At 44.5% G+C, this 24909-nt stretch overlaps 1 protein-coding gene and 1 long non-coding RNA gene across 2 annotated transcripts; one reads left to right on the forward strand and one right to left on the reverse strand.

Moving 5' to 3' along the window:
- Positions 1 to 457: 457 nt before the first annotated feature.
- On the reverse strand, positions 458 to 24882 carry LOC150051617 (uncharacterized). Its single transcript, XR_016538341.1, has 4 exons — positions 24651 to 24882; positions 17793 to 17927; positions 6085 to 6194; positions 458 to 534 (listed from the first exon to the last, which is right to left on the reverse strand). It is a non-coding gene; the product is annotated as an uncharacterized LOC150051617 (long non-coding RNA).
- Positions 17850 to 22340, forward strand: Gip (gastric inhibitory polypeptide). Its single transcript, XM_090350664.1, has 4 exons — positions 17850 to 17956; positions 20499 to 20639; positions 21314 to 21406; positions 22235 to 22340. The coding sequence occupies exons 1-4, from the start codon at positions 17871 to 17873 to the stop codon at positions 22338 to 22340; spliced, it is 426 nt and encodes a 141-aa protein (XP_090206790.1). The 5' UTR covers positions 17850 to 17870.
- Positions 24883 to 24909: the final 27 nt, after the last annotated feature.

Below are 24909 nucleotides of genomic sequence, written 5' to 3' on the forward strand. Positions count from 1 at the left end.
GCGCCTCGGAGTCCCGGCGACGCGGCGGTGCGCGGGACGCGCGCTGCACCCGCAATCTCGGGATCCCCGGGTGTCTAGCTGGGCGGCCGGTGAAGCCAACGAATTTCTAGTGGCAGGGGCTGGGGGTGGGCGCGGGGGCGGCGGAGAGCGCAGCCCCGGGACTCCGGAGCCCCCTCGGCCAGCGAGCCAGAAGAGGAGGGGGGGTCCACGCGTTAGGAAGGTGGAGACACCCCGAAGTAGGCGGGTGTCGGATCGGCCCCGGGGTCCGCGGGAGTGGGAACTCACTCCGTGGCGGGGCACGTGTGTGGAGAGGGCAGGTGAGGAAGGGGGTGACCCGCCCCTTCGCTCGTCCCGACCCCATTGTCTCAGTCGCCTGCGCCCCGGGCCGACTCGGTAACACGTGTTGACTACACCGATGGGAAGGAGTGGATTTTGCTTATTATTTATTGTTAACTGGGGTTTTGTTTTGTTTTCCAGAGTCAGTGAGCCAATTCGGACTTGGGTTCGTCACCCTTGGGCAGGAGGATGTCGCACCTTGAATAAAGAAGTCCGGAGTTATAAAGACCACATCCAGCACCTTTGTCCCCTTTCCCATTTTCTCGGCGAGCTGCGAAGCCGCGGGGGCGGGGCGGGGAGGGGGAGGGGGAGGGCTGCCACTCGGCCTCTATCTCCCCCGCCACCTTCACCACCCACCCTCCCAAATCAGCGTTTTGTTCTGGCGTGCCACGTGTTTGACGGGTTTGGGTGTGTGTGTGCGCGCGCGTGTGTGTGTAGCATTTTTTTTCTTCCCATAAAGCAACAGGAATTAAAGACTATGTCGGGTATTATTAGTTGGTTTCTGCCCAAGAAGGTGAGAGACGCCTGGGTGTGCACCGCCTCCGACCCCCCCTCCCCCATCTGACTCTGAGAATTTCCTCAGCTTCTCCACCACAAGCATAATTTTTAAATAAACCCAACTAATGAGCTGGAAACTGCTTACCACGTAGTAGGCACGCACACACATCTTTGTGAATGAAAAAAAAAGGAGATAATCTGCAAGAGCAAAGAACCATTCTGGACAATTACAGTCCGGGGTAGACATGGAGAAAAAAAAAAAATCTGTGTTGGCGAGAATGTGTGGATCGCTTGCCTGGGGACTTTTCTGGGTGATGTTTGTAGACTTGGTTTTTGAAAGAGCTTTTTAAAAAAAGGAGGAGGAGGTGGTCCTAAAAGGGCAGCTGTGGACCTTCACCTTTTCCTAAATGTAGTCCTCCATCTCTTAATCTTTTCTGTTTTAATAAGGAACAAGAGGCTAACTGGGCAAGGCAGCCCAGCTCCCAGGAATGTTTAGGGCTGTTTACTTGATCACGGTGAAATCTTTAGGTGTTGATAATAATTATCTCCCTGGTGGACATACCTAACTATCTTTCCCTAAAACAAAAGCAAGTTACAGCCTACACAAAGTAGGTCTAGACTTCTCCCTATCACTCCAAGAGAATCGATTTAAAAAACATAATCCTTGAATTCAACCTGCTTTTAGATTGCCTTTTTCCCCATTTAGAAATACAATAGAACTCTAAATAATTAGACTAGTCCTTTTAAAAAAATGTTTGAAATGGCAATACTAGAGAAAATACAAATTTACCTCCAACAGTAATTTTAAATTGTTTTAAAATTAACCATGTATATCAATTAGTGCTCCATTGAAACCAATGATCAACTTAAACTGAATTTTAATCCTGCCCGTCCCCCCCCATACACACTCCGCAAAAAACAGGGCTTCTGTGAATATAATCAGAGGCTTCACAAGCTGTCCGAATAGAGCTGAGTGAAGTGAATGTGCCCTCCCCTCTCTACGGTTTGCCTCGGTGACCTGGCTATCTTAGGCTGGGGTTGAGGGAACTGAATGGTGTTTGATGCTTGGTTTACTCCCCTCTGAGTGTGCCCAGCGCTAAAATTAACCTCAGAGAAGGGTTGTTTCTTGTCAAGACTCACACTTAGGGATAGGAATGGGGAAGATGAGCACTAAAAGTTTTCATCTTCCTCTTCGTGTGTGTGTGTGTGTGTGTGTGTGTGTTCTTTTGTTTGGTTTAGTGGCAAAGACAGCTGAGAAATATTGTATTTTCATTATTTTTCTATGTTGCTTTTTTAGGCACTTTTTATTTAAAAGTAAAATTTAGTTTGTGGAAAAGTTCAAATGGAGCTGTAGGATATTTGTTCTTTTCTTTAATGACAATATAATTATCATGCTTCCCTTTTTTATTTCTTACTCTTCTCTCCCCCCTCCCATCTCCTCCTTGGTTTTTTCTAAGAGAAATGTTTGGTCTCCTTGTGGAATTCAACTCAACCCCCCTCTGCATTTAGAAAATGTAAAATTAGACTATACTTTAAAGATAGGATTCTGATGTCCAATGTGAACATACAAATACATGCAGAGAGAGGTGGAAAATGCAAGAAAATAAAACAGCTTTAAAAAAAAAAAACAGAAGTAAATGAGAAAAATCAATTCACAAATCAATCCCATCATTGTCATACAAACTTAGTTTTGTTTTTAAAATGTCTCTTCCCCCCATTTGTAATAGTTTTACATTTTGTCATCCTTTTATATTCTTTTAATTTTTTTCACTTGCTGCTGTACTTTTCCATGCTGCCTCCAAATTTTTCTAACTACCATTATTTTTATTCAGGCTAATAGATTAAATAAACAATTTCTAGATCTCTATTGCACCAACTTTTTAGAAGTTTCTACCTTTTGTAAATAGTGCAGGAGAGATAGGACTTAAATTTGGGGTATCATTTTTTTCCCTTTTTTGCATTAAACTTCTTTAGATAAATCCCCAAAATATATATTGCATCTTAAATCTAACCTTTGTCAGTGACTTTTCTGTCTCAAAATTTTAGCATGTTTTATAAAAGGACACATCAAAAGCAGGGGGAAAATACATTAAATAGAATTTTTTTTAGTTTTGTGTTTTCTAATAATCTGAACTAATTATGGTTGCATGAAATAGAAAAAAGAAAAAGCCCTGTTTCCTGACTGAAAAGCTTTTGAAGGACTTTGGGGGTTCTTTTTGTTTGTTTGTTTTTTTAGTTGTTTCTGCTCTCTTAGTTACTGCTTTGGGATGGTCTGTCTGTTCCTTCCTGCAATTTGAAGTGTGGTTCTTTTAAATGCCTATAAACTTTGAGAAAGTGTAAATTAGTCCCAGTTTAAAAGCACATGCAACATTTTCTCCTGTCAAATAAATAAGGATAACTATGTGTTTAGGATATCTCATAAAATGTAAGAGAACTATAACCAGAAAATGATATTCTCCTCCCTCAAATTAGTATTCATTGTAGTGCTCAATGTGTTGCAAGCATTAAAAAAAAAAGTGTGTGTGTGTGTGTGTGTGTGTGTGTGTGTGTGTATCTGAGCTAGAAGGACTCAAAGGGAGAAAAAGAACTTTAACCACATGTTTTCTTGTGAGTCACACTGTGAGACTATAAAACTCACTTTTTTGGTTTTGGCTCCGGTTTACAATGCAGAAACTTTAAGGCAAGAAAGGGCTTAACATTCTTTCAAGTTTTTAAAGTGGATATTTCCAAATTCATTTTGTTAGTAAATTAGAGTACTCTGATCACCCCTGGTGATAAGTGTATAGAAACAGCTAAATCCATGCTTCCTACTATACTATTTTGCATTTTTTGTTTTTGCCCAAAATCATTTGATTGAAAGATAATGAATTTTATTTATTCCCTGCAGCACAAAATGCAAAATGGATCCCTGGTTCATCTGTAGGAAAATTGTACAATTCAAGAAAAGATAAAGGCTCTTTTTCAAAATAAAACAAAAGACAAAAAAAAAAAGACAGGAAGTCTATACCTAAATATTTAAGATGAAAATAGTAATAAGCTAATTTTGTGCTTGAACTCAATCTTTTAATTACTTAAATTGCTTAATTCAAGATACATCAGCTACAGTGTGAAACAGCATGAAGTTATTTCAAGTTTTAGCTATGCAATAGGTAATGTATTTTTAAGACTAAAAGGATTTTTTAGGCTGGGAACCAAAGCTTTTGCTCGATTTTAAAATTTTTACTCTTGATTCATTGATTTTACTTTTATTCCTCGAGATTTTTTTTTCCCAGAAGTTCCTTCAAACATTTCAAAATTCTTAAGGAAAAAATGTGATGTTTTTCAACTAAAAATTAATGCAATATATTATTACTTCACTAATACTTCATCAAAAAAGTCATAAAATGTGAAAGGGTATCAATGTGTGGGAATTAAGGCACCATTTATCTGGCAAATATCATGTAACCCTTCTATTAATTACAATAAAAAATATATTTTAAAAAAAGTCATAGAAAACATTTCAACCTTTCTTCATCTACAAATCAATTTTACAAACAAAAGGGGTCTAGTCTAAAAAAACTTCTTTTTACACTGATTGACTGCATTAGGATACAATTCTTAAAGTGATTTCTGTTTTGCATGAGTTAATCTAGAGTTTGGATTCACCCACCTCTCTCACAAACACTCCCAAAATTTTTAGAAATTATGACAGCTGAATTTCCACTATACAACACCACCTGAAATATTTGAGCAGTTTCTATGATAAAATATTGAATGTGTGGGGGCTTTCCATTTCATTTCTAAAATGTGTTTGTAAGTGTATAGAAAGTTATTCAGAGTTATCTCTAAATGGTTTTCCAATGAAGTACACAATCCCATCTCTTCTTCCTCTTCCTCACCACCCCTCCCCCTGCCCAGCTCTCCTCTCTCTTCTCCCCCTCCTCTCTCTCCCCTTCCTTTTGTTCCTCCATTTTTCTTCCTGCTCCCGACACTGTCAATTCCTTTCCTCCTCCCCCTTAACTTTACCCTCTTTTCAATTTTTCCTTTTTCTTTGTTGTTTTTCTTCCCCCTCTTAGCATTCTCCTCCTCCTCTGCTCTGAAACTCCTTTCTTCCCTCTTTTTAATCACTATGCTTATCCCTAGTTCTCTTCTTCCCTCTTCCCCTTTCCTTTCCCTCTATCCCTATCTTGTAAGCACTTCAAACTGTTGAGGAGAAAGATGCGAAATACTTGAATTTCTTTTTCCCACTAAAACAAGAAACTTGTTATTTTTTGTTGTTGTTTTTTTTTTTCTTTTTAGGAAAAGCTCAGAGTAATTCAGACTTCAGGGCTCCTTCACCCCTTCCCTTCCAGTTTACTAGACGTCTGTCTGTTATTTTTCTGAGTCTTAAAAAAAAACTCATGTTGGTTTTTAAATTTTATGTATGGAATCCTTGAGATCAAAGACTAGTATTCCCCCAGACAGTCGTAACAGTGCTCACAGATGGTCAATGAACAGTGAGTAAATATTTCTTATACTATCTGAAAAGATAGTTATTCTAACTAAAATGCTATGTTAAACCCTTTCTGGTTTTTGTTTTAAATAAATATGATAGAATCATCATTTTGGTTATCATAAAAGAAATCTCTGGAATTTACTTCCTTTAAGATAGCTGGTCCTTAGGAGTGAACAACCAATAAGACTCTTTTGGCTCCTTAATTCTAGGTTTATGACAGTCTTGTGGTGCCCAGTGTCAATTGATAAATGCCCTTTTTGCACTAAACAGGTAGCCTCTCAGTCCTTCTCAGCTCAGAACTCCGGGTAGTTGTTTGGCAATTATCAGAATTACATACCAAGTCCCTTTGCCTTTCTGTTTTCTCCTCGGGTCAAATAGGCAGGTAATGTCCTCAAAAGGAAATCCCCATACTTTCTGGGAACCCAGCTATCCTCTTGGATTTGTTGCACCCACCCCCTTAGACACGGAAACATTTGTTGCTCTTGTTATCTTGCCCAGAGTAAAAACTGTCACCTCAAAACAACTGTCCTTGGTAATTCCTGGCCCTTTGATGTAGTCACTTGCAACCTTAGATGCTAACTAAAAATTCCAGCTATCAGTGTAGCCATATCAAGAAGGCCAACTAATTTTAACAGTAAACTAATTTGAAATGAAAATCAGGCAGAGCTGGACAGGTGGTTCATGCCCTGTAATCCTGGCTACTGAGGAGGCTGAGATCTGAGGATGAAGGTTCAAAGCCAGCCCAGGGCGGGCACAAAAGGACTTGAGACTCTTACCTTCCAGTTAAGCTCTAGAAGACAGAAACTGGGGCTTCGGTCCAGGGTCTGGCAGTAGCCTTGAGCTGAAGAGCTCAGAGACAGCACCCAGGCCAAGTTCAAGCCCCATGCTCCATAGGGAAAAAAAAAAAAAAAAAAAAAGAAGAAGAAAAGAAAAGAAAGAAAAAGAAAATCAGGCAGGACATAACAAGAGTCAGACTTTAAAAGAATGTAGTGAAAAAACCCAGTGCAGGGCTCACACCTGTAATCCTAGCTATTTGGGAAGCTGAGATCTGAGGATTGAGGTTCACAGCCAGCCCAGGCATTAAAGAACTAGAGACTGTTATCTCCAATTAGAAAATGGAAAGTGGAACTGTGGCTCTAGGGGTAAGGCAGTAGCCTTGAGCTGAAGAGCTGAAGACCTCAGGGATAGCTCCCAGTCCCAGAATTCAAGCCCCATGACACACCTGTGCGCAAGCACACACACACACACACACACACACACACACACACACACACACACACTGTAGCAAAAGAAAACGTTCCTTCTGATTGTTCTGACTCTGTGGAGAACTTTTCTCAAAAAAAAAACATGTCCAGGGGCTGGGAGTTTAGTCAAGTGGTAGAGTGCTTGCCTACCATGAAGACTCAGGTTTGATTCCTCGGTGCTGTGGTTTCAAGTGATAGAGCTCTAGCCTCGAGAAAACTCAAGGACAGGGCTCACGCTCTGAATTCAAGCCCTGCGACTGGCAAAAAAAAAAAAAAATAATAATAATACAATGGGTAGGAAAGGGAGAACAATGTTAAGTAAGATTTATTAAAAGCAGATCTTCGTGGTGTAGGTCTATAATTCTAGCACTGGGAAGTCTGAAAGAGAAGGATGGGAAAGTCAAGGCTATTCTTGTCACAGAACAGAACAGCAAAATTAACAACAAAAAAATCAACCTTACTAACTAAAATTCTACCAAAAATAAGGTTGAAAAAAAAAATTGAGGGCTGGAAATGTGACCTAGTGGTAGACTGTTTGCCTTGCATTGTACAAATCCCTGAGTTCAGCCTGGTGAGGTGGCTCGTGCCTGTTATCCTAGAACTTGAGATCCTTGGCTCGAAGGTAGGGAGGTAGCCTTGAGCTAAAGAGCTCAGGGGCAATGCCCAAGCCAAGTTCAAGCCCCATGACCCATAAAAAAAATTAAAAAATTAAAAAAGCCCTGGGTTCAATTCCTCGGTACTACATACACAGAAAAAGCTGGACGTGGTGCTGTAGCTCAAGTGATCTAGCACTAGTCTTGAGAATGCCCAAAGACAGTGCCCAGGCCCTAAATTCATACTCTGACACCAGAAAAGAAAAAGAAAAAAAAAAAAAGGCAGCAACAAAAATTTTATTGAGGCTTTTAAAAATCAATAAAATCCCATACCTACTATAACATGGATCAATCTTGAAAATATTATGTTAATTAAGCCAGACACAAAGGCAACTTATATATTTTTGAGGGGGGAGGGGTTAGTTGTGGGGCTTGAATTCAGGGCCTGGGTGCTGTCCTTGAGTTCCTTTTGCTCAAGGATAATATTCTACCACTTTGAACCACAGCTCTACTTCCATTTCTTTTTTTTCCTGGTGCCTAATTGGAGATCATTGTCTTATAGATTTTCCTGTCCTGGCTGGCTTCAAGCTGTGATCTTCAGATCTCAGCCTCCTGTATAGCTAGGATTACAGCATAAATCACCAGCTGTCATATAACCCTTAATGGTTACAGAATTTTAATTTTATTTTTTTTCGATCATGGGACTTGACCTCTGGGCCTGAGCACTGTCCCTGAGCTCTTCATCTCAAGGCTACCACCCTACCCCTTGAGCCACAGTGCCACTTCCAGTTTTCTGGTAGTTAATTGGACTTTAGTGCCCGTCCAAGCTGCCTTTGAACTGCTATCCTCAGATTTCAGACTCCTGAGTAGCTAGGATTACAGTTAGGAGCCACCGCAACTAGTGGTGTTTTTTTTAATTTTTTTTTTTCTTTTTTAATTTTGCCAGTCCTGGGCTTGAGCTCAGGGCCTGAGCACTGTCCTTCGACTTTCTCAAGGCTAGAGCTCTACCACTTGAGCCTCAGCACCACTTCTGGCTTTTTTCTATGTATGTGGTATCGAGGAATCGAACCCGGGTCTTCATGCATGCTAGGCAAGCACTTTAACCACTAGGCTAAACTCCCGGCCCCTTTTTTAATTTTGATTGGAAAAAAAAAAAGGGCACAACTTATACAGTGTGATTTTGGCAAAACAGTTCACTCAATGCCACTGAATTTTACACTTAAAATGGTTAAAACTGAAAATTTCATTGTGTATATTTTACATTTTTTAAAAGAGAAGAAAAGTGGCTTTGAAATATTTAAAATAAAACTTATACAAAAATTTGTATTTGTCAAAAAAATGTTAATGACATAAATGTTCAAATTAGGGGAATATTCAGATAATACTGTGTTTCAAAAGGCTTAACAAAAATTTAAACAGTTATCCAAAAAGCATAATGCAAAATAAGAGTTTTTGTGTTTATGAAATTAGAAACTAAAAAACAAATCTGGGAATCTATGTTTCATGTCTTTAATCCTAGCTGCTCAGAATGCTGAGATTTGAAGATCGAGGTTTGAAGCTACCTTAACCTAGAAAGTCCATGAGATTCATATCTACAATTAAGCACAAAAAATAAGAAAAAAAAGAAAAAGAAAAAGAAAAAGAAAGGTAGTCTTGCAGCTGAGGTTCAAGTAGTAGAGCCCTAGCTTTGAGCACAAAAAAGCTCAGAGATAATGCCCAGGCAATGAATTCAAGCCCCAGGATCAGTAGGGAGGAAAAAAACACATTGATGTTGAAGACTAGAAATTCGGCCACAGAAACTCTTGTGTATTGGTGCCTGGAAGACATGTGCAAGAATCACTTTTAACAACAAAAATAGAGACCATTCAAATGTTTGTCACTCAGAGCCGATTCAAGGAAAGCCAGGAATCACCACCACAAATATTAAGGATACTTCAACATTTAGTGAATCTCTACACTGCTATTTAAAAAAGAAAGAAAACACACAAACCAGGCACAGTGGCTCACGACTATAATCCTAGCTACTCAGGAGGCTGAGATCTGAGGATCACCGTTCAAAGCCAGCCCAGGCACTAGACACCTTGAGACTCTTTTTTTTTTTTTTGCCAGTCCTGGCAAAAGGACAGGGCCTGAGCACTGTCCTTGGACTTTCTCAAGGCTAGAGCTCTACCACTTGAGCCTCAGCACCACTTCCAGCTTTTTTTCTATATATGGTACCGAGGAATCGAACCCGGGTCTTCATGCATGCTAGGCAAGCACTTTAACCACTAGGCCAAACTCCTGGCAGCCTTGAGACTCTTATCTCCAATTAATCACTAGAAAACAGGAAGTGAGGCTGTGGCTCAGGGGTAGGGCAGTAGCCTTGAGCTGAAGAGCTCAGGGATAGTACCCAGACCCAGAGTTTAATCCCCATGACCCCTCCCCCCGAAAAGAAACCCTAAGAGAAACATTATATACATTATAGTCTATTTCCATAAGTTCAAAAATGCTCAAAACTAAAAAGTATTCAGTAATGTAAAGACTTAAAGAAAACAGAGACTATTAAATACAAAATTCCAGAACAAGTTAATTCTAGCATAAACCTTACCAGAGAGGAGACACATGGATTACTGCAAAGTTATTGGAGTTGCTCTAGTTCTTTCTCTGAATGCTATGTAGATGCTTGCCTTACTAAGCATGAAATTGTACCTGTGTGATTTTTATTATCTGTTAAGTATAAATATCTCATAATAAAAACTGATCAAAAAAAATCTGAAAACTTAATAGCAACTCCTTTTGGCCTTAAGAATTTCTGTCTCTTTCACCCAATATCTGTGTCTCTCTCTCTCTCTGTCTCTGTCTCTGTCTCTCTCTCTCTCTCTTTCCCTCCTTCTCTCTCTTTTTCTGCATCTTATATTTTACAAGTTTGCCAGGTTGAGTCTGCTATATTTTAACAAAAAGCTGTTCAACCAAATCATCGCAGAATACCTATACAAGATAAATCAGAAACACTTTGGGATCATTTGTTGTCCCAAGATTTAATATCAACAAATATCCCCCTTCCAAAGCTAGGCGCTGGTTCCCACACCTGTACTCCTACTGGCTTAGGAGGCTGAGATCTGAGGACCTTGATTCAGAGCAAACCTGGGCAGGAAAGTCCATAAGACTCTTACCTCCAACAAAAACGCCAAAAAGTTGGAAGTAGAGCTATGGTTCAAGAGGAAGAGTGCTGGGCTGGGAGTTTGGACTAGTGGTTAAAGTGCTTGCCTAGTTAAAGTGCTTGCACAAAGACCTGGGTTCGATTCCTTGGTACCACATACCTAGAAAAAAGCCGGAAGTGGTGCTGAGGCTCAAGTGGTAGAGCTCTAGCCTTGAGAAAGTCCAAGGCCAGTGCTCAGGTCCTGAGCTCAAGCCCATGACTGGCAAAACAAAAAAAAAAAAAAAACAAAAAAAAAAACAAGGAAGAGTGCTAGCACTGAACAAAAATGCTCAAGGAGGCTGGGAGCGGAGCCTCGTGGTAGAATGCTTGCCTGGCAGGCAGGTAGACCTGGATTCAACTCCTTGGTACCACATACACAGAAAAAGCCGGAAGTGGTGCTGTGGCTCAAGTGGCAGAGCACTAGCCTTGAGCAAAAAAGTGTCTAAGCACAGTGCCCAGGCCCTGAGTTCAAACTCCAGGACTGGGAAAAAAAATGCTCAGGGATAGTGCACAAGCCTGGAGTTCAAGCCCTGTACCAGCACAAAACATATCAAACAACAACAAATCCTCTTCCATTACCAACCGGGGTGGAGGGTTAACAGCAATTCACCCTGATCCATCATGCATGTGGCTTGACTTTAGCTAAATGTCTGGTTAATTATACACTTATTCATAATACATTGAGGCACTATGTGGTGAAACTTAGGGCCAGCATGGCCACTAAGATTCACGCTTGGCTGTCATCATTCTTGAATCCTGCAGACACACATTGCTCCTTTCAACTAGTAAGGAAGAGAGATGTGATTTGCTTTCCCTGGAATCCTGAGGTGGGGGGGAGTGTGAAGCACACCTCTCCTTCATCAGTATGGACGTTTCTACTTCAGGGCATAATTCATATTGCTTCCTCTCTCTACTTAAGTGGTTTCCATTATTTTTGCCACCCCCCACTTCTTTTATTATTTATGAGATCAGAGTTTATTTTTGTATGTGTGTGCTGCTCTAGGGCTTGCACTCAGGAGCTGGACACTATTTCTTAGTTCCTTCTGCTCAATGCTAGTACTCTACCACTTGAGCTACAGCTCCACTTCCAACTATTTTTGGTGTTTAATTGCACATAAGAGTCTCACAGCCGGGCATGGTGACTCACGCCTGTAGTCCTAGCTACTCAGGAGGCTGAGATCTGAGGACCCTGGTTCAGAGCCAGCCCAGGCACTAAAGTCTGTGAGACTCTTATCTCAAGTTAAACACTACAAAACCAGGAGTGGCACTGTATCTCAAGGGCTAGGTTGGTAGCCTTGAGCTGAAGAGCTCAGGGAAAGCATCCAGGCCCAGAGTTCAAGTCCCACGACCAACCAAAAAAAACAAAAATAAGAGTCTCAACAGACTTTCCTGCCTGGGCTGGCTTCAAACCTTGATCTTCAGATGTCAGCCTCTTCACTAGCAGAAATTGTAGATGTGAATTACCAGAGTCTGGCTTATCTTTTTTCCTATTTTTGTGTTGGTCCTGGGGCTTGAACTCAGGGTCTGGGTGCTATTGCTGAACTTTTTGTGCCCAAGGTTAACACTCTACCATTTAAGCAACAGCTATACTTCTAACGTTTTGCTCATTATCATTAATTTATAACTTATATTTGTATCATGATGTATCTTCTTCATTTTTAAAGTTTCTTGAATATCCTTCTTGCAAGTATCTATCGTGACCTAAGTGGTGTTTGGACCATGTGACGGTTACAGTGTGAATGTGGAGGAAAGCAGGAGGAGGTAGTTCTAGGCATCTGGGTGACTGGCTGACTCAAGTCAGGCATCTTGTCACCTCTGGCCTCCTGCTCTGCATGAGATAAAAGAGAGGTCAGAGGGGAAGTGGGATCTCACTGGCTTTCTGAGTCAACTAGTGAGTTTGAAGACCAGGGGAACTTCAAAAGCTGAGTCTGCTTCAGGGAGGCTAAGGCCAGCTGAATCAGCCTGGCTGTGGCTGTGAGAGCTAGGCCTGGAATGTGCAGGGCCTTGGGGGGGGGAGGGTGGAGAGAGGCAGTGGGAGTGAGTCATAGGAGGGGAGTGGGGAGGGGAGAATGCTGGAAGAACCAGCAAACCCTGAAAGTTCTTCAGTCTCTCCAGTTCTCATTCCTGGGCTGAGACTAAGAATACAGGAAGAGCTTGGTCACTCTTCCTTCCCCATCTTACTCCATGACTCCCAAACCAAATGCACTTTCTCCCTGCCTGGGTTGGAAGCCTGTTGAAGTTGACTCCTATCTCATAATGTGTCCTCTCTAACCCCACATATCCTGGAAACTCTCCTGCTGCAGAATAGACCAAGATTGGGGAGCTCTGTTCCTTCCTGAGCTTGTCCCTTCCTAACCTTACAGGACTGGGCACAGTTGGACACCTCACCTGTTCATGTGGCTGAGAAGGCTGGGCTGTCAGGTAGATGTATTGAACTGTGTTGGTCAAGTCCAGCAGGCTGGGCTGGAAGGTAGCCCAGTGGTAGAGAGCAGGTTTAGCATTCAGAAGGTTTGATCTCCAAACCCCCTCTCTCTCTCTCTCACACACACACACACACACACTTGCACACTCACTCACCCACACATGTCCAGCAATCACTTCTAATCACCAGTAAACTAAACTAGAAACCTCCCAAGGTCATCTTTCCCACTTTCCTGCCTCCCAGCATGCCCTGCGGGTCTTGCGGGTACTGCTCGGGAGTTAGACTTCTCTGATCTTCTATGGGCCTCTCCACATCACACTGCAGTGTGGCTCCTGGGAAATGTGGAGCTTGCAGACTCTGGCAACTCTCCCCAACTACCATTCCCTCCCAGGGGCTAGGCCACATCCTCTCTTGCCTGTCCACGTCAGAGCAAAAGACCCACCTCATGATCAAAGAGAGCCTCAGGGGGGAGGTGGTTGCAGAGGGAGTTGGAATGGGGACTTAAGCTGCCCCCCCCACCCTGTGCAGGGGACCAGATGGGCCTCAGCTGCAAATCCCCTCCTCCTCCTCCCCCCTCCTTCCCTCCTTCTCCTGCTTCCTCCTTACTCTTTTTCTGCTTTCTTACTTTCTTATAATTAATGATAATAAAAGTCTTCATGTGGGGCCAGGAGTTTAGCATAGTGGTAGAGTGCTTGCTTAGCATGCACGAAGACCTGTGTTCAATTCTTTGGGACCAGATACATAGAAAAAAGCCAGAAATGGTGCTGTGGCTCAGGTGGTAGAGCTCTAGCCTTGAGAAAACCCAAGGACATTGCCCAAGCCTTCAGTTCAAGGCCCAGGACTGGCAAAAAAAAAAAAAAAAAAAAAGTCTTCATGTTTGTTTGCTAGGTAGGTCCTCTACCACCTGAGTCAGTTACCTAGTCTTGATTATTTGCTGTTACTTTTTTTCATATATTTTTTATTGTAATTAATAGAAGGGGTTACATGATATTTGCCAGCTAGATGGTGCATTAATTCCCATACATTGATACCCTTTCACATGTCTTAGTCCCCATTTCCCTCCCCCACCCCCACCCCTCATCTTGTTTTTCCCCCGTTCCCTATCCAATTTCAAATAACCAAATACAAATATATCCGATATATCAGGTAACAGGTAACAAAATGAGATAGTGTAACAATATGAGACAACCAAGGGACTATTTGCTGTTATTTTTGAGATAATGTCTTGCTTCTTTCCACCCAGGCCTGTTCCTGAGGCAGGATCCTCCTAATTTAGGATTTCTGTCATCATAAACATGACAGGAGTGTGACACCTCATCCCGCTTCTCTTTATGGAAATGGAATCTTTTTTTTTTTTTTTTGTCAGTTCTGGGGCTTGAGCTCAGGGCCTGAGCACTGTCCTTGGGCTTTCTCAAGGCTAGAGCTCTACCACTTGAGCCACAGCACCATTTCTGGCTTTTTTTTTTCTTCTTGGTAGCCTACAACACATTTCGGGTTTTTTTTTTTATGTATGCGGTGCCTAGGAATTGAACCCAGGTCTTGGTACATTCCAGCAAGCACTTAACTAGTAGGCCAAACGTCTGGCCCTGGAAATGGAATCTTATGGAGCTTTCTGCCTAGGCGAGCTTGGTATCCCAATTCTGCCATTCACAATCTCTCCCAGGTGTCTTGGGGTAACAGGCATGTACCACTGCAGCCAGCTAAGAGTTCAGGAGCCTCGTGAACTTTTCTGATGTAGTTGAGTTCTAAATGCAAGCCTGTCATTGCAACATCCTAAATAAGTAGGAATATAGACTTAAGCCATTGGTACTTGACTCTTTTTTAGAGACAGAATCACTAGTAGCCTAAGCTGAACTAGAACTTGCTACGGAGCCCAGGTTGGCCTTGAATTCATAATCCTGCCTCAGTTTCAAGTGCTGAGGTTAAAGATATGCACCACCAGAAGCTGCTGCTGCTACTTCTGTTTCCTCCTCCTCTTCCTCCTCTCTCTTCCTCTCTTCCTCCTCCTCCTTCTTCTTCTGTCGGTCATGGGGCTTGAACTCTGGGCCTATGCACTATCTTTGAGTTCTTCAGCTCAAGGCTAGTGCTCTACCACTTTGAGCCACAGTACCACTCCCAGTTTTCTGGTGGTTAATTGGAGATAAGAATCTTCCAGTTCAAAACCAGCCTGAGCAAAACCCAGTCTGGATACTAAAAAGTTCATGAGACTCATCTCCAATTAATCACCAGAAAACTGGTAGTGGCACTGTGGCTCAAGAGGTAGGATGGTAGTCTTGAGCTGAAGAGCTTGGGGACAGCACCCAGGTCCAGAGTTCAAGTCCCAACCCCCCCCCCAAATGTTCACTTTCTTGGATACCCTCTGCCTTCAAGCAGGAGCAACCAGGCTTGAACACAAACCCTTCAAAGCCCATTATCTATGTTGCTTAGCAGGAAACAGCTCTGCTGCCCCCGGAGATGGAATCCAGGGTGATGTCCAATTTCTGCTTAGTGGCAGCTGGGAGATGGGAGAGGATTTTCTCGAAGGTGAGCAATGGGTGAGTGGGCAGCTTGGGTTCCTAGGAGGCAGAGGTAAGCAACCTTCCTTGAGCAGGGGCCTCTCAGCCCACACAGGCACTTAACCGCACACTGGGTCTGCTCCCAGGCCCCAGAGCCCAGCTGGTATGCAAAATGGCCTTGATTAGCTGATAGGCAGAGCTTGAGCTTTGCTGTTTGATTCCAAAGTGAGTGGAGAACCCAGAAAGAAAGCCTCTGGGAGTCCACCAAAAATACAGCCTGCTCTTCTATACTGAGAGCCCTTGTGGGCAGAGCCATGTCCCAAGTACTTGGACACAGGCAGGGAGAGATCCAAGGGCCACACCTTACACCCAGGAAGCTTTGTGGTAGTGAGACGATGTGGTACCCCTCAGCCCCTGGTACAAGCATGCACTGTCCCCACGCTGATGAAAATAGCTGACGGACTCTGCTTGCCTAGGAGAATAGGCATTTGAGGAGGGTGTGTGTGTCCGATGACTTTACAGAGAGGCACAGGTACTGGGCCTTCCTGGAGGAAGGGACATTGCCTGACTTCCCTGCTCTGTTGTGGCCCCAAGCAGTGTGTTCCCAGCTAAGCCATCCCTAGGAAACCCCACAGTCCTCTGGCCTGCTGGGACATTCTCCCACACAGGGACCAAATCACAGGCTCCTCTGCAAAACAGGGGTTCGGATCACTTAGGGATACTCCTCTTCTCCCAAAGTTAACTAGTTGTTGCTTTATGGAAGGTATTGCTACCATGCATTCACAAAGCTAAGCCTTTACAACTGAGGCACTCTGACGAGAAAGTAGGCAGACAACCATGGGTCCTATACCTAGAGAGCGGTGGAAAAGAGAAAAGGGGGGATTTAGGGTGCCCTACCAATGGGCAGGCTCCAGATAGCAGCTAAAGATATCCAAATGTTAATCACCAATTAGCTCAGCCCAGGTGGAAAGGGCAAACTTCATTATGTGTGAAATGGACTTAATGTGGCAGGACCTGTGGGCTGAATTTCTTGAGATAAGATGCTTTTAGGCTAATCAGTGAGTCTATGAGGTCTGGATATAAAGGAGTTAGGACAGGCTTTCATGAGACAGGCTCCCCAGAGCTGTCAAGGAGAAGGAGGAAATCCCATTGGGCCCTTTAGCAACACAGAAAGCAAGTCTGGTAAGAGAGAGGCTGGATTGGGGGTGTTGGGACGGCCAGGGAAGAGGTGGAGGTGAGTCTTGGCAGCTTCAGATGCTCTACTCTCTGCTGGCATGTCTTCTGTGGATGCAAGCCAGAGGTGGTTCTGAAGGTTCTTTAGAAAGAACAATCTTGGGGCCAGGAGTTTGGCCTAGTGGTAGAGTGCTTGCTTAGCATGCATGAAGACGTGGGTTCAATTCCTGGGTACCACATACCAGAAAAAAAGCCAGAAGTGGTGGTGAAGCTCAAGTGATAGAGCTTTAGCCTTGAGAAAGTCCAAGGACAGTGCTGAGGCCCTGAACTCAAGCCCAGGACTGGGAGAGAAAGAGAGAAAGAGAGAGAGAGAGAGAGAGAGAGAGAGAGAGAGAGAGAGAGAGAGAGAGAGAGAGAGAGAGAGAGAGGGAGAGAGAAGCATAGTCTTGCAGTAATATGACTCTCAGTCTAGTTCTGATCTTCAGGGATTGGGAAGAAGGGTCCTTATGGCTCTTCATCTCTATTGAAGATTGAAATAGATCAAGACCCCAAAAGAAAAATATAAGTCAGACTTTCCCGAGTTGAGTTAAACCTGAGGAGAATAGAATGGTTCTGGTTTTCTTGTTTTTGATTTTGTTTTGTTTTTTTGTCAGTCATGGAACTTAAATCTGGACCTGAGCATTATCTCAGCTCTTTTGCTCAAGGATAGTGCTCTACCACTTGTGTCACAGAGCTTTTTCTTTTCTTTTTAGGGCCTGGGCACTGTCCTTGAGCTTTTTCCCTTGAGACTAGCACTCTAACACTTTGAGCCATGTCTATTACCTGGTGGCTAATTGAAGAGTATCACAGACTTTCCTGCCTGTCCTGTTGTGAACTGATCCTCAGTGCTTTTTTTCTTTTCTTTCTTCTTCCTTCCTTCTCTTCTTTCCTCCTCTTTTTTTTTTTTGGTAGGGTCTTGTATAGCCCAGGCTGGCCTCAAACTCACCATCCTCAAGCCTTACCTTCCTAAGTGCTGAGATTTACAGGTATGAATCTGCATGTCCAGCTTCTGCATATGGATTCCACATAGGGAAAGGGTGTTAATTTAGCTTACAGCCCAATGAAAAGGAGGGAAGCTGGCTGCTACAAACTGGACCCAGGGAAGCAGGGTGCCCAGAATTGACCTTTACTGCTTTATTCTGCTTAGCTATCTCCCCCATCATCAACCTCCCAGCCTACTCAAAATCTACTTACAATGAAACAGGGATAAGACAAGTTCCTCTCTTGGTCAGGCTTATATCCCTTATAGTCAACATGTCTAGTGCCCAACTTGTCCCAGCCTCCTTACAATCCATCCTTCCCCAGGTCTCAGCACTGACTCAGGCCCCCGCACTGCATACCGCTTGGCTGCTCTTGGCATGATGCTGTCCCTTACTCTGGTTCCTTTTCCTCTCAGCTCAGGAAACAAGCTGTGGAAGATGTTGGCTGCAAAGACCTGCTCTCTGCTGCTGGTTCTCCTGTTCCTGGCCGTGGGACTGGGAGAAGAGGAGGAGGCTCAGTCCAGGTAAGGGTACAGGAGGGCAGGGGCTGTGGGATGAGCTGGTTCAGGGTAGGGAGGTGAAAAAGTGATAGACTATAGACTAAAGACATTAGAGATAGATGCACTGGTGGTGCATACCTATAATCCTAGCTACTCAGGAGGCTGAGATCCAAGGATCACAGTTCAAAGCCAGCCTGGGCAAGGAAGTCTGTGGGATTCTTTTCTCCAACTAGCCACCAGAAAACCAGAAGTGGCACAGTGGCTCAAAGTGGTAGAGCACTGGTCTTGAGTGCAAAAGCTCAAGGGAGCGGCCAGTCTCTGAATTCAAGCCGTATGACTGACCAAAAAAATAGAAAGAAAGATGGGAAGAGAAGCCAGACTGCTACTGAACGGTGAGAGTATTTTTCTTTTTGTCAGTCATGGAGCTTAAATTCAGGGCCTGGGCACTGTTCCTCAGCTTTTGTGCTCAGGACCACTTTGAGTCACAGTGCCACTTCTGATTTTCTGGTGGTTAATTGGAGTTGTCTCAGGAACTTTCCTACCTGGACTAGCTTGGAACTGTGATCTTCAGATCTCATCCTCCTGAGCTGGTTGGATGACAGGTGTGAACCAGCAGCATCTGGCTGAAAATCAGAGTATTTCTAAGGTGTCACTGTTTCAATGGTAGAGATGTAGTTAGATCTGTGAATGGACTTCTCAGCGGCTGAGTGCCCAAGGAAGATGGCAGCATCTCCCTTCCTAGCAGAAGTTCTAACTACTCCTTAATGTATGCCCCTCCAGGGCACCAGGCGTGGGGATACATAGGACTGATGATCTATGAACATCTGCCTTCAGGGAGCACCCAGACCAGTCCTAAGTACTGCAAGCAAAGCAGATATAGTGGATGAAGATAGCAGGGGCTCTTCTGGTGTGTCCAGGGAGTAAAAGAGACACTTGTCTCAGTAAAGCTGGATCTTTTCAGGTTCAAGTACAATCCAATTTGGCACATGTAGAATTGTTTTTTTTTTGTTTTGTTTTTTGTTGTTGTTTTTTTTTTTTTTTTGCCAGTCCTGGGCTTGAGCTCAGGGCCTGAGCACTGGCCTTGGACTTTCTCAAGGCTAGAGCTCTACCACTTGAGCCTCAGCACCACTTCCGGCTTTTTTCTATGTATGTGGTACCGAGGAATCGAACCCGGGTCTTCATGCATGCTAGGCAAGCACTTTAACCACTAGGCCAAACTCCCAGCCCCGCACATGTAGAATTGTAAGTGTGCAGGATAGCTGTCAGAAAAACACAAGAAGTCATATTATATGAACATTAAGAGCCTACACCCAGGACTGGGAGTTGGTGGCTTCCACCCTTTATCCTAATTACTGGGGAGGCTGAGATATGAAAATAGCATTCACAGCTATCCCTGGTAGAAAAATCTGTGAGATACTCATTTCCAATTAACTAGCAAAAAGCCAGGGCTTGAAGTATGGCTCATGAGGAGAACCAGCCTTAAGGGTGACCCCAACATGCGTGCATGCGCCCATGTGTGCACGCATGCAACACGCACGATAATAGGATCCACCTGTTGGGGATGTTGTGAAGATACAATGGTTTCTTATGTTATAAGGTTGCCAGTCACAGTAAATGCTTTTCTATCTATGAGCTCAGTATTATTAGAATTTTTATTATTAATTTGAGATGGCCTCACTATGTAGTCCAGGATGGCCTTGAACTCATAATCCTCCTGCCTCAGCTTCTCATGCGTAAGGATTACAGGGGTACACCTCCACATTGGACTCTTGAATTCACTATTATTTCTACTGAATGTGAATCAAAAGTGGAATCAGGAAAGGTCAGGAAAAGGGGGAGAAGTCAAGACACTATGGTGATGCCATCTTTTGGGATGAGCACCTCATGGTTTTGTCCAGAATCCAGAACCACACCCAGACACAGAGACACAGACACACATAGATGGGGGAAGTGTCCTCTAGAGCTGAGGATGAAGTTCTGGGGGGGGGGGGGTCAGTGGAGTGACACGTTGTCTGTGGAAATGATCCTGAGACCCTGCTGGCTCATTTCAGATGTGTGCCTTCTGATAGTGATAATTTCCTCAGCACGGTCACTTCCCCTTTCTTTCTTTTTTTTTTTGCCAGTCCTGGGCTTGAGCTCAGGGCCTGAGCACTGTCCTTGGACTTTCTCAAGGCTAGAGCTCTACCACTTGAGCCTCAGCACCACTTCCAGCTTTTTTCTATGTATGTGGTACCGAGGAATCGAACCTGGGTCTTCATGCATGCTAGGCAGGCACTTTAACCACTAGGCCAAACTCCCGCCCCCCCCCTTTTTTTTTTGCCAGTCCTGGGCTTGAGCTCAGGGCCTGAGCACTGTCCTTGGGTTTTCTCAAGGCTAGAGCTCTACCACTTGAGCCTCAGCACCACTTCCAGCTTTTTTCTATGTATGTGGTACCAAGGAATCGAACCTGGGTCTTCATGCATGCTAGGCAAGCACTTTAACCACTAGGCCAAACTCTGGGCCCTCACTTCCCCTTTTTATGTCCCTTCTTCTGTCATCCTGGTGTCATCCTGGTATCACCCCTCAGATCTCATGCTAAATTCGGTGGCCCCCGTGGCCCAAGGTACGCGGAAGGGACTTTCATCAGTGACTACAGTATCGCCATGGACAAGATCCGCCAGCAAGACTTTGTGAACTGGCTGCTGGCCCAGAAGGGGAGGAAGAACGAGTGAGTGACTTCATGTAGTACCTCCCATCATATATACCCATCTCTCCTCCACCCAGGCCAGTTCACCACATGGGGCCATGTGGGTCATGTGTGTGTAATTTCAGTGGCACCTTTTACTAAAACTCAGGGAGATGGACATAGTGGCTGTAGTTGGGACTGACCAGGGCAGCAATCCATTGGGGGTTTACTATGAAGGAGAAGACTAAGACATTGAGTCTAGGGCTGAGAGTGTGGCTTAGTGGCAGAGTGCTTGCCTAGCATGCGTTAAGACTTAGGTTCGATTCCTCAGTACCCCATACATAAAACAGTGCTCAGGCCCCGAGTTCAAACCCCAAGACTGGCAAAAAAAAAAGACATTTGACTCTATAGGGAAATCCCTAGATCGCTGGGGATGAATGGGGATAAAGGCAAGAAGTTCCAGGCTGCTTGGTGTGACTGTTTGGAGGTAGCCACTTCAGCCTTTGGATACAACCTGTCCTCATTGTTCTTCCTTCTTACCTGAGTCTCATGCTCTGCCCCTGCTGTGTGGGCAGCCTGAAACAGCTGTCCCAGCAGTTGAAGGGTAAGTGGAAAAAGAGGTGCCATAACTCCTAAGGTGGAAGTACTGGAAAATTCATGTGTCCCTGGAAGGGGGAAATGTCTCCCTACCCACTCTCAAGTCTTCCTCTTACCAGCTGGAAACACAACATCACCCAGAGGGAGGCCCGAGCCCTGGAGTTAGCCAAGCGAATGCAGAGGAAAGAGGAGGCCACCAAGGAACCTCAGAGGTGAGTCTCCACAGGAAAGGGGGGAGCAGAGACTCCAGCCCCACCTCCAGACGGTAAGGCAAAGCAAGTACTTCACATGCACATCCTTTTCTTCTTCTTCTTCTTTTTTTTGCCAGTCCTGGGCTTGAGCACAGGGTCTGAGCACTGTCCTTGGACTTTCTCAAGGCTAGAGCTCTACCACTTGAGCCTCAGCACCACTTCCGGCTTTTTTCTATGTATGTGGTACCGAGGAATTGAACCCGGGTCTTCATGCATGCTAGGCAAGCACTTTAACCACTAGGCCAAACTCCCGGCCCCTCATCCTTTTCTTCTTATAGTTTATAGAGTGAGGTCTCCATGAGCAAACCTGGAATCACCCTAAGATTGCAGGGAGGGTATAAGGAAGAATCTAAGATCTCTTGACTTAGTACATAAAGTGGATTCATTGGGTTGGGGGCGAGTGATGAAGGAAATATCTCAGAATCGGGGCTGTGTCAGAATCAGGATTCTCCAAAGGTCAACCCTTAATATCAGCTACCTCTCTATGAGGGCGGGAGGGAGGGATGTGCAGCATAAATTGTTCCAAACGGCAGATGTCCCACAAGTTTCCTGTGGGGTCTTTGAAACTTTTAAAGGTGGAACACTATCTGGTTTAAGCATGCACTGAAGTGTCACAGTGAGATGAGACAGGCCAAAAAACAGATTTAAGATGTGAGGGCCCAGATAACTGAGAGGCAGCTGTGCTGGCTTCTTCCTCTATCCATTGGCCCCTTGGTGCCCAAGCACTCCCTGTATTTTCTGAGTGAGTCCCAGGCTGAAACAGGCCCCTTCAGGCTGTCGCCTTTTTAGCTCCCTGCCCAAGGACTCCAGTGATGAAGATCTGATGAAGGAGCTACTGATTCAAGAGCTGCTGGCCTGGATGGTAAACCAGACAGAACTCTGCAGCCTCAGGTAGGGGAGCTGCAAGCAACAGATTTCAGCCTCCTGACTAGCTAGGATTACAGGCATGAGCCACCATGCCTGGCTATTCATATATTTTTTTAATTAAAAAAGGCCACTTGGGGCTAGGCAAAGTGCTCCACACCTGTCATTCAACTACTTGGAAGGACAGCAATTAGAGATCATGTTGAGAAAACTTAGCAAGATGTCATCTCAATCAATATCTCAGCAAGGTGGTATGCCTGTCATCTTACCTACAGGGAAGCACAGACAGGATTATAATTATGACACAGGGCAAAAATGTGAGATTTGAAAAATCACTAAAGCCAAGCTGGGTATGGTGGCTCATGTTTGTAATCCTAGCTACTCAGGAGGCTGAGCTCTGAGGATTGTCATTCAAAGCCAGCCCAGGCATTAGCCCAGGCACTAAAGACTGTGACTCTTGTCTCCAATTAAACACTAGAAAACCAGAATTGGGGCTGTGGCTCAAGGAGTAGGATGGTAGCCTTGAGATGAAGAGATCAGAGACAATGTCCAGGCCCAGAGTTCAAGCCCCATGACCGACCAAAAAGAAAAAAAAAAAAAAAAGAAAAATCACCAAAGTGAAAAGTACTGGGGTTCAAGTGGTAGAGTACATACCAGTATCACCAAAAACAAAATGCAAGTATGTGAGAGTGGTATAATTATGGCTGGGTGCTAGGATAAATTTGCTTCACTAACTGCAAGTTGTAATGACCCTTCTCTCCACTCCTTTTTTGTCCCTACTTTCCTAGGTCTCAATGATGACTGATCCAGCCCAGAGCAGGACTGGTCTCTGCCTTTTACATATTCCATTCCTGTTTCCTCCTGTCTCTAGAATCTCCAAGAAGCCGAATCAATAAAGTCTAAGCTGAGATAAATCATTGTGTCCATGTGAAAACTTTGTGTATTTCTGTGGGCTACTGTGCCTCCCAATAAAAAGGATGTCATTTGTTTGCCTATTTCTACAAACACTGAAACTTCACATAGGCCATGCTAAACACAGCATATCGCTTAGGTGATGGACACAAGGCTTGGGCCTGAGGCCAAAATTTAGCCACAAGTTGAGTACCAGTGGCTCCTTCAATAAACTACTCAGAAAAAGCCGGTAGTGGAGCTCTGGCTCAAAGTGGTAGTGTGCTAGCTTTGAGCAAAAGAAATTCAGGGATAGCACTCAGGCTGTTAAAGCCCTAGGACCAGCACACACACTAGTTTAGCTTTCTAAACACAAGAACATATTTTTGTATCATGCATTGCAGTTAAAAGCTTCACTACATATGTTCTCATCACACTCATGATCATGTGTTCAGTTGTAAAACTGTGGATAGTGTAACACAAGCAATGACAGAATCTGCCTGCAATGACTCATCTGTAGTACAACTGAGATCTGGGGAATTGCCTGGATCCATAGTTCAGTTCTCTATTTCTTTTCTTTCTTTCTTTTTGTCGATTGTGGGGCTTGAACTCTGGGCCTGGGTGTTGTCCCTGAGCTGTTGGGCTCAAGGCTAGTGCTCTACCCACTGTTGCCACAGCCCCACTTCCAGATTTCTGGCTTCCCATTTTCTGGTGGTTAATTGGAAATTACAGTCTCCTGGACTTTTGTAAACCTTTATCCACAGATCTCTGCTTCCTCAGGAGCTAGGACTACAGACATAAGCCATCAAGATATTTTTTTCATATGTTTGCACCAGTCCTGGGCTTGAACTTAGAGCCTGGATGCTATCCCTGAGCTTTTGTGCTCAAGGCTAGCAGTCTAACACTTAAGTCACAGCTCCACTTACTGCTTTTTTTGGTGGTTAATTGAAGATGAGAGCCACTGCGCCTGGTTAAGATTTTTTTTTTTGCCAGTCGGGCTTGGGCTCAGGGCTCTAGCAATGTCCTTGAGCTCTACAAGAGCCACAGCACCACATCCGGGTCTTCCTGCATGCTAGGCAAGCACTCTACCCCTAGGCCAAGCTCAGATGCCCGCCCCCACTTTTTGTTTTGTTTTGTTTTTCCAGTCCTGGGATGGAGTTCAGGGCCTGAGCACTGTCCTTGGACTTTCTCAAGGCTAACGCCCTACCACTTGAGCTTCAGCACCAATTCCAGCTTTTTCCTATGTGTGTGGTACCGAGGAATCGAACCCGGGTCTTCGATTTCAAGCCCCACGACTGACACCCTCCCCCCTCGGAAAAAAAAATCTTAAGTAGCTATACATCCAATAAGGCCATTTATGAATACACTGTGTCTTGATTAATGTCACCCTTTCAACATTCTCACTCATCCCTCCCAACCCAGCCCTCAGTTCTTAACTGAGCTACAATCTCACGTTAAAATCTCTGCCTGAGACTCCAACTTGACTCCCTTACAACCTTCAGTGGCCAACACAGCAGGCGGGCCGAGGCGTCCACGTTGGCAGGGCGCACCAGTCAGGTGACCCGCGCCAGTCAGCGAGGGTCTCTTCATCCCGGGGTCCCGCGTCTTTCCCGACAGCAGCGACAGGAAGGGCGGCGGAGCCCGGGCGGCGAGAGACCCCGCGCTCGGCCGCGGGAGACTCTGCATCTCCGGGAAGGAAGTGGGCGCGCGAC

Source organism: Megascapheus bottae, chromosome 17 (genome assembly GCF_031878675.1).
Source record: "Megascapheus bottae isolate mThoBot1 chromosome 17, mThoBot2.hap1, whole genome shotgun sequence".
Lineage (NCBI taxonomy): Eukaryota > Metazoa > Chordata > Mammalia > Rodentia > Geomyidae > Megascapheus > Megascapheus bottae.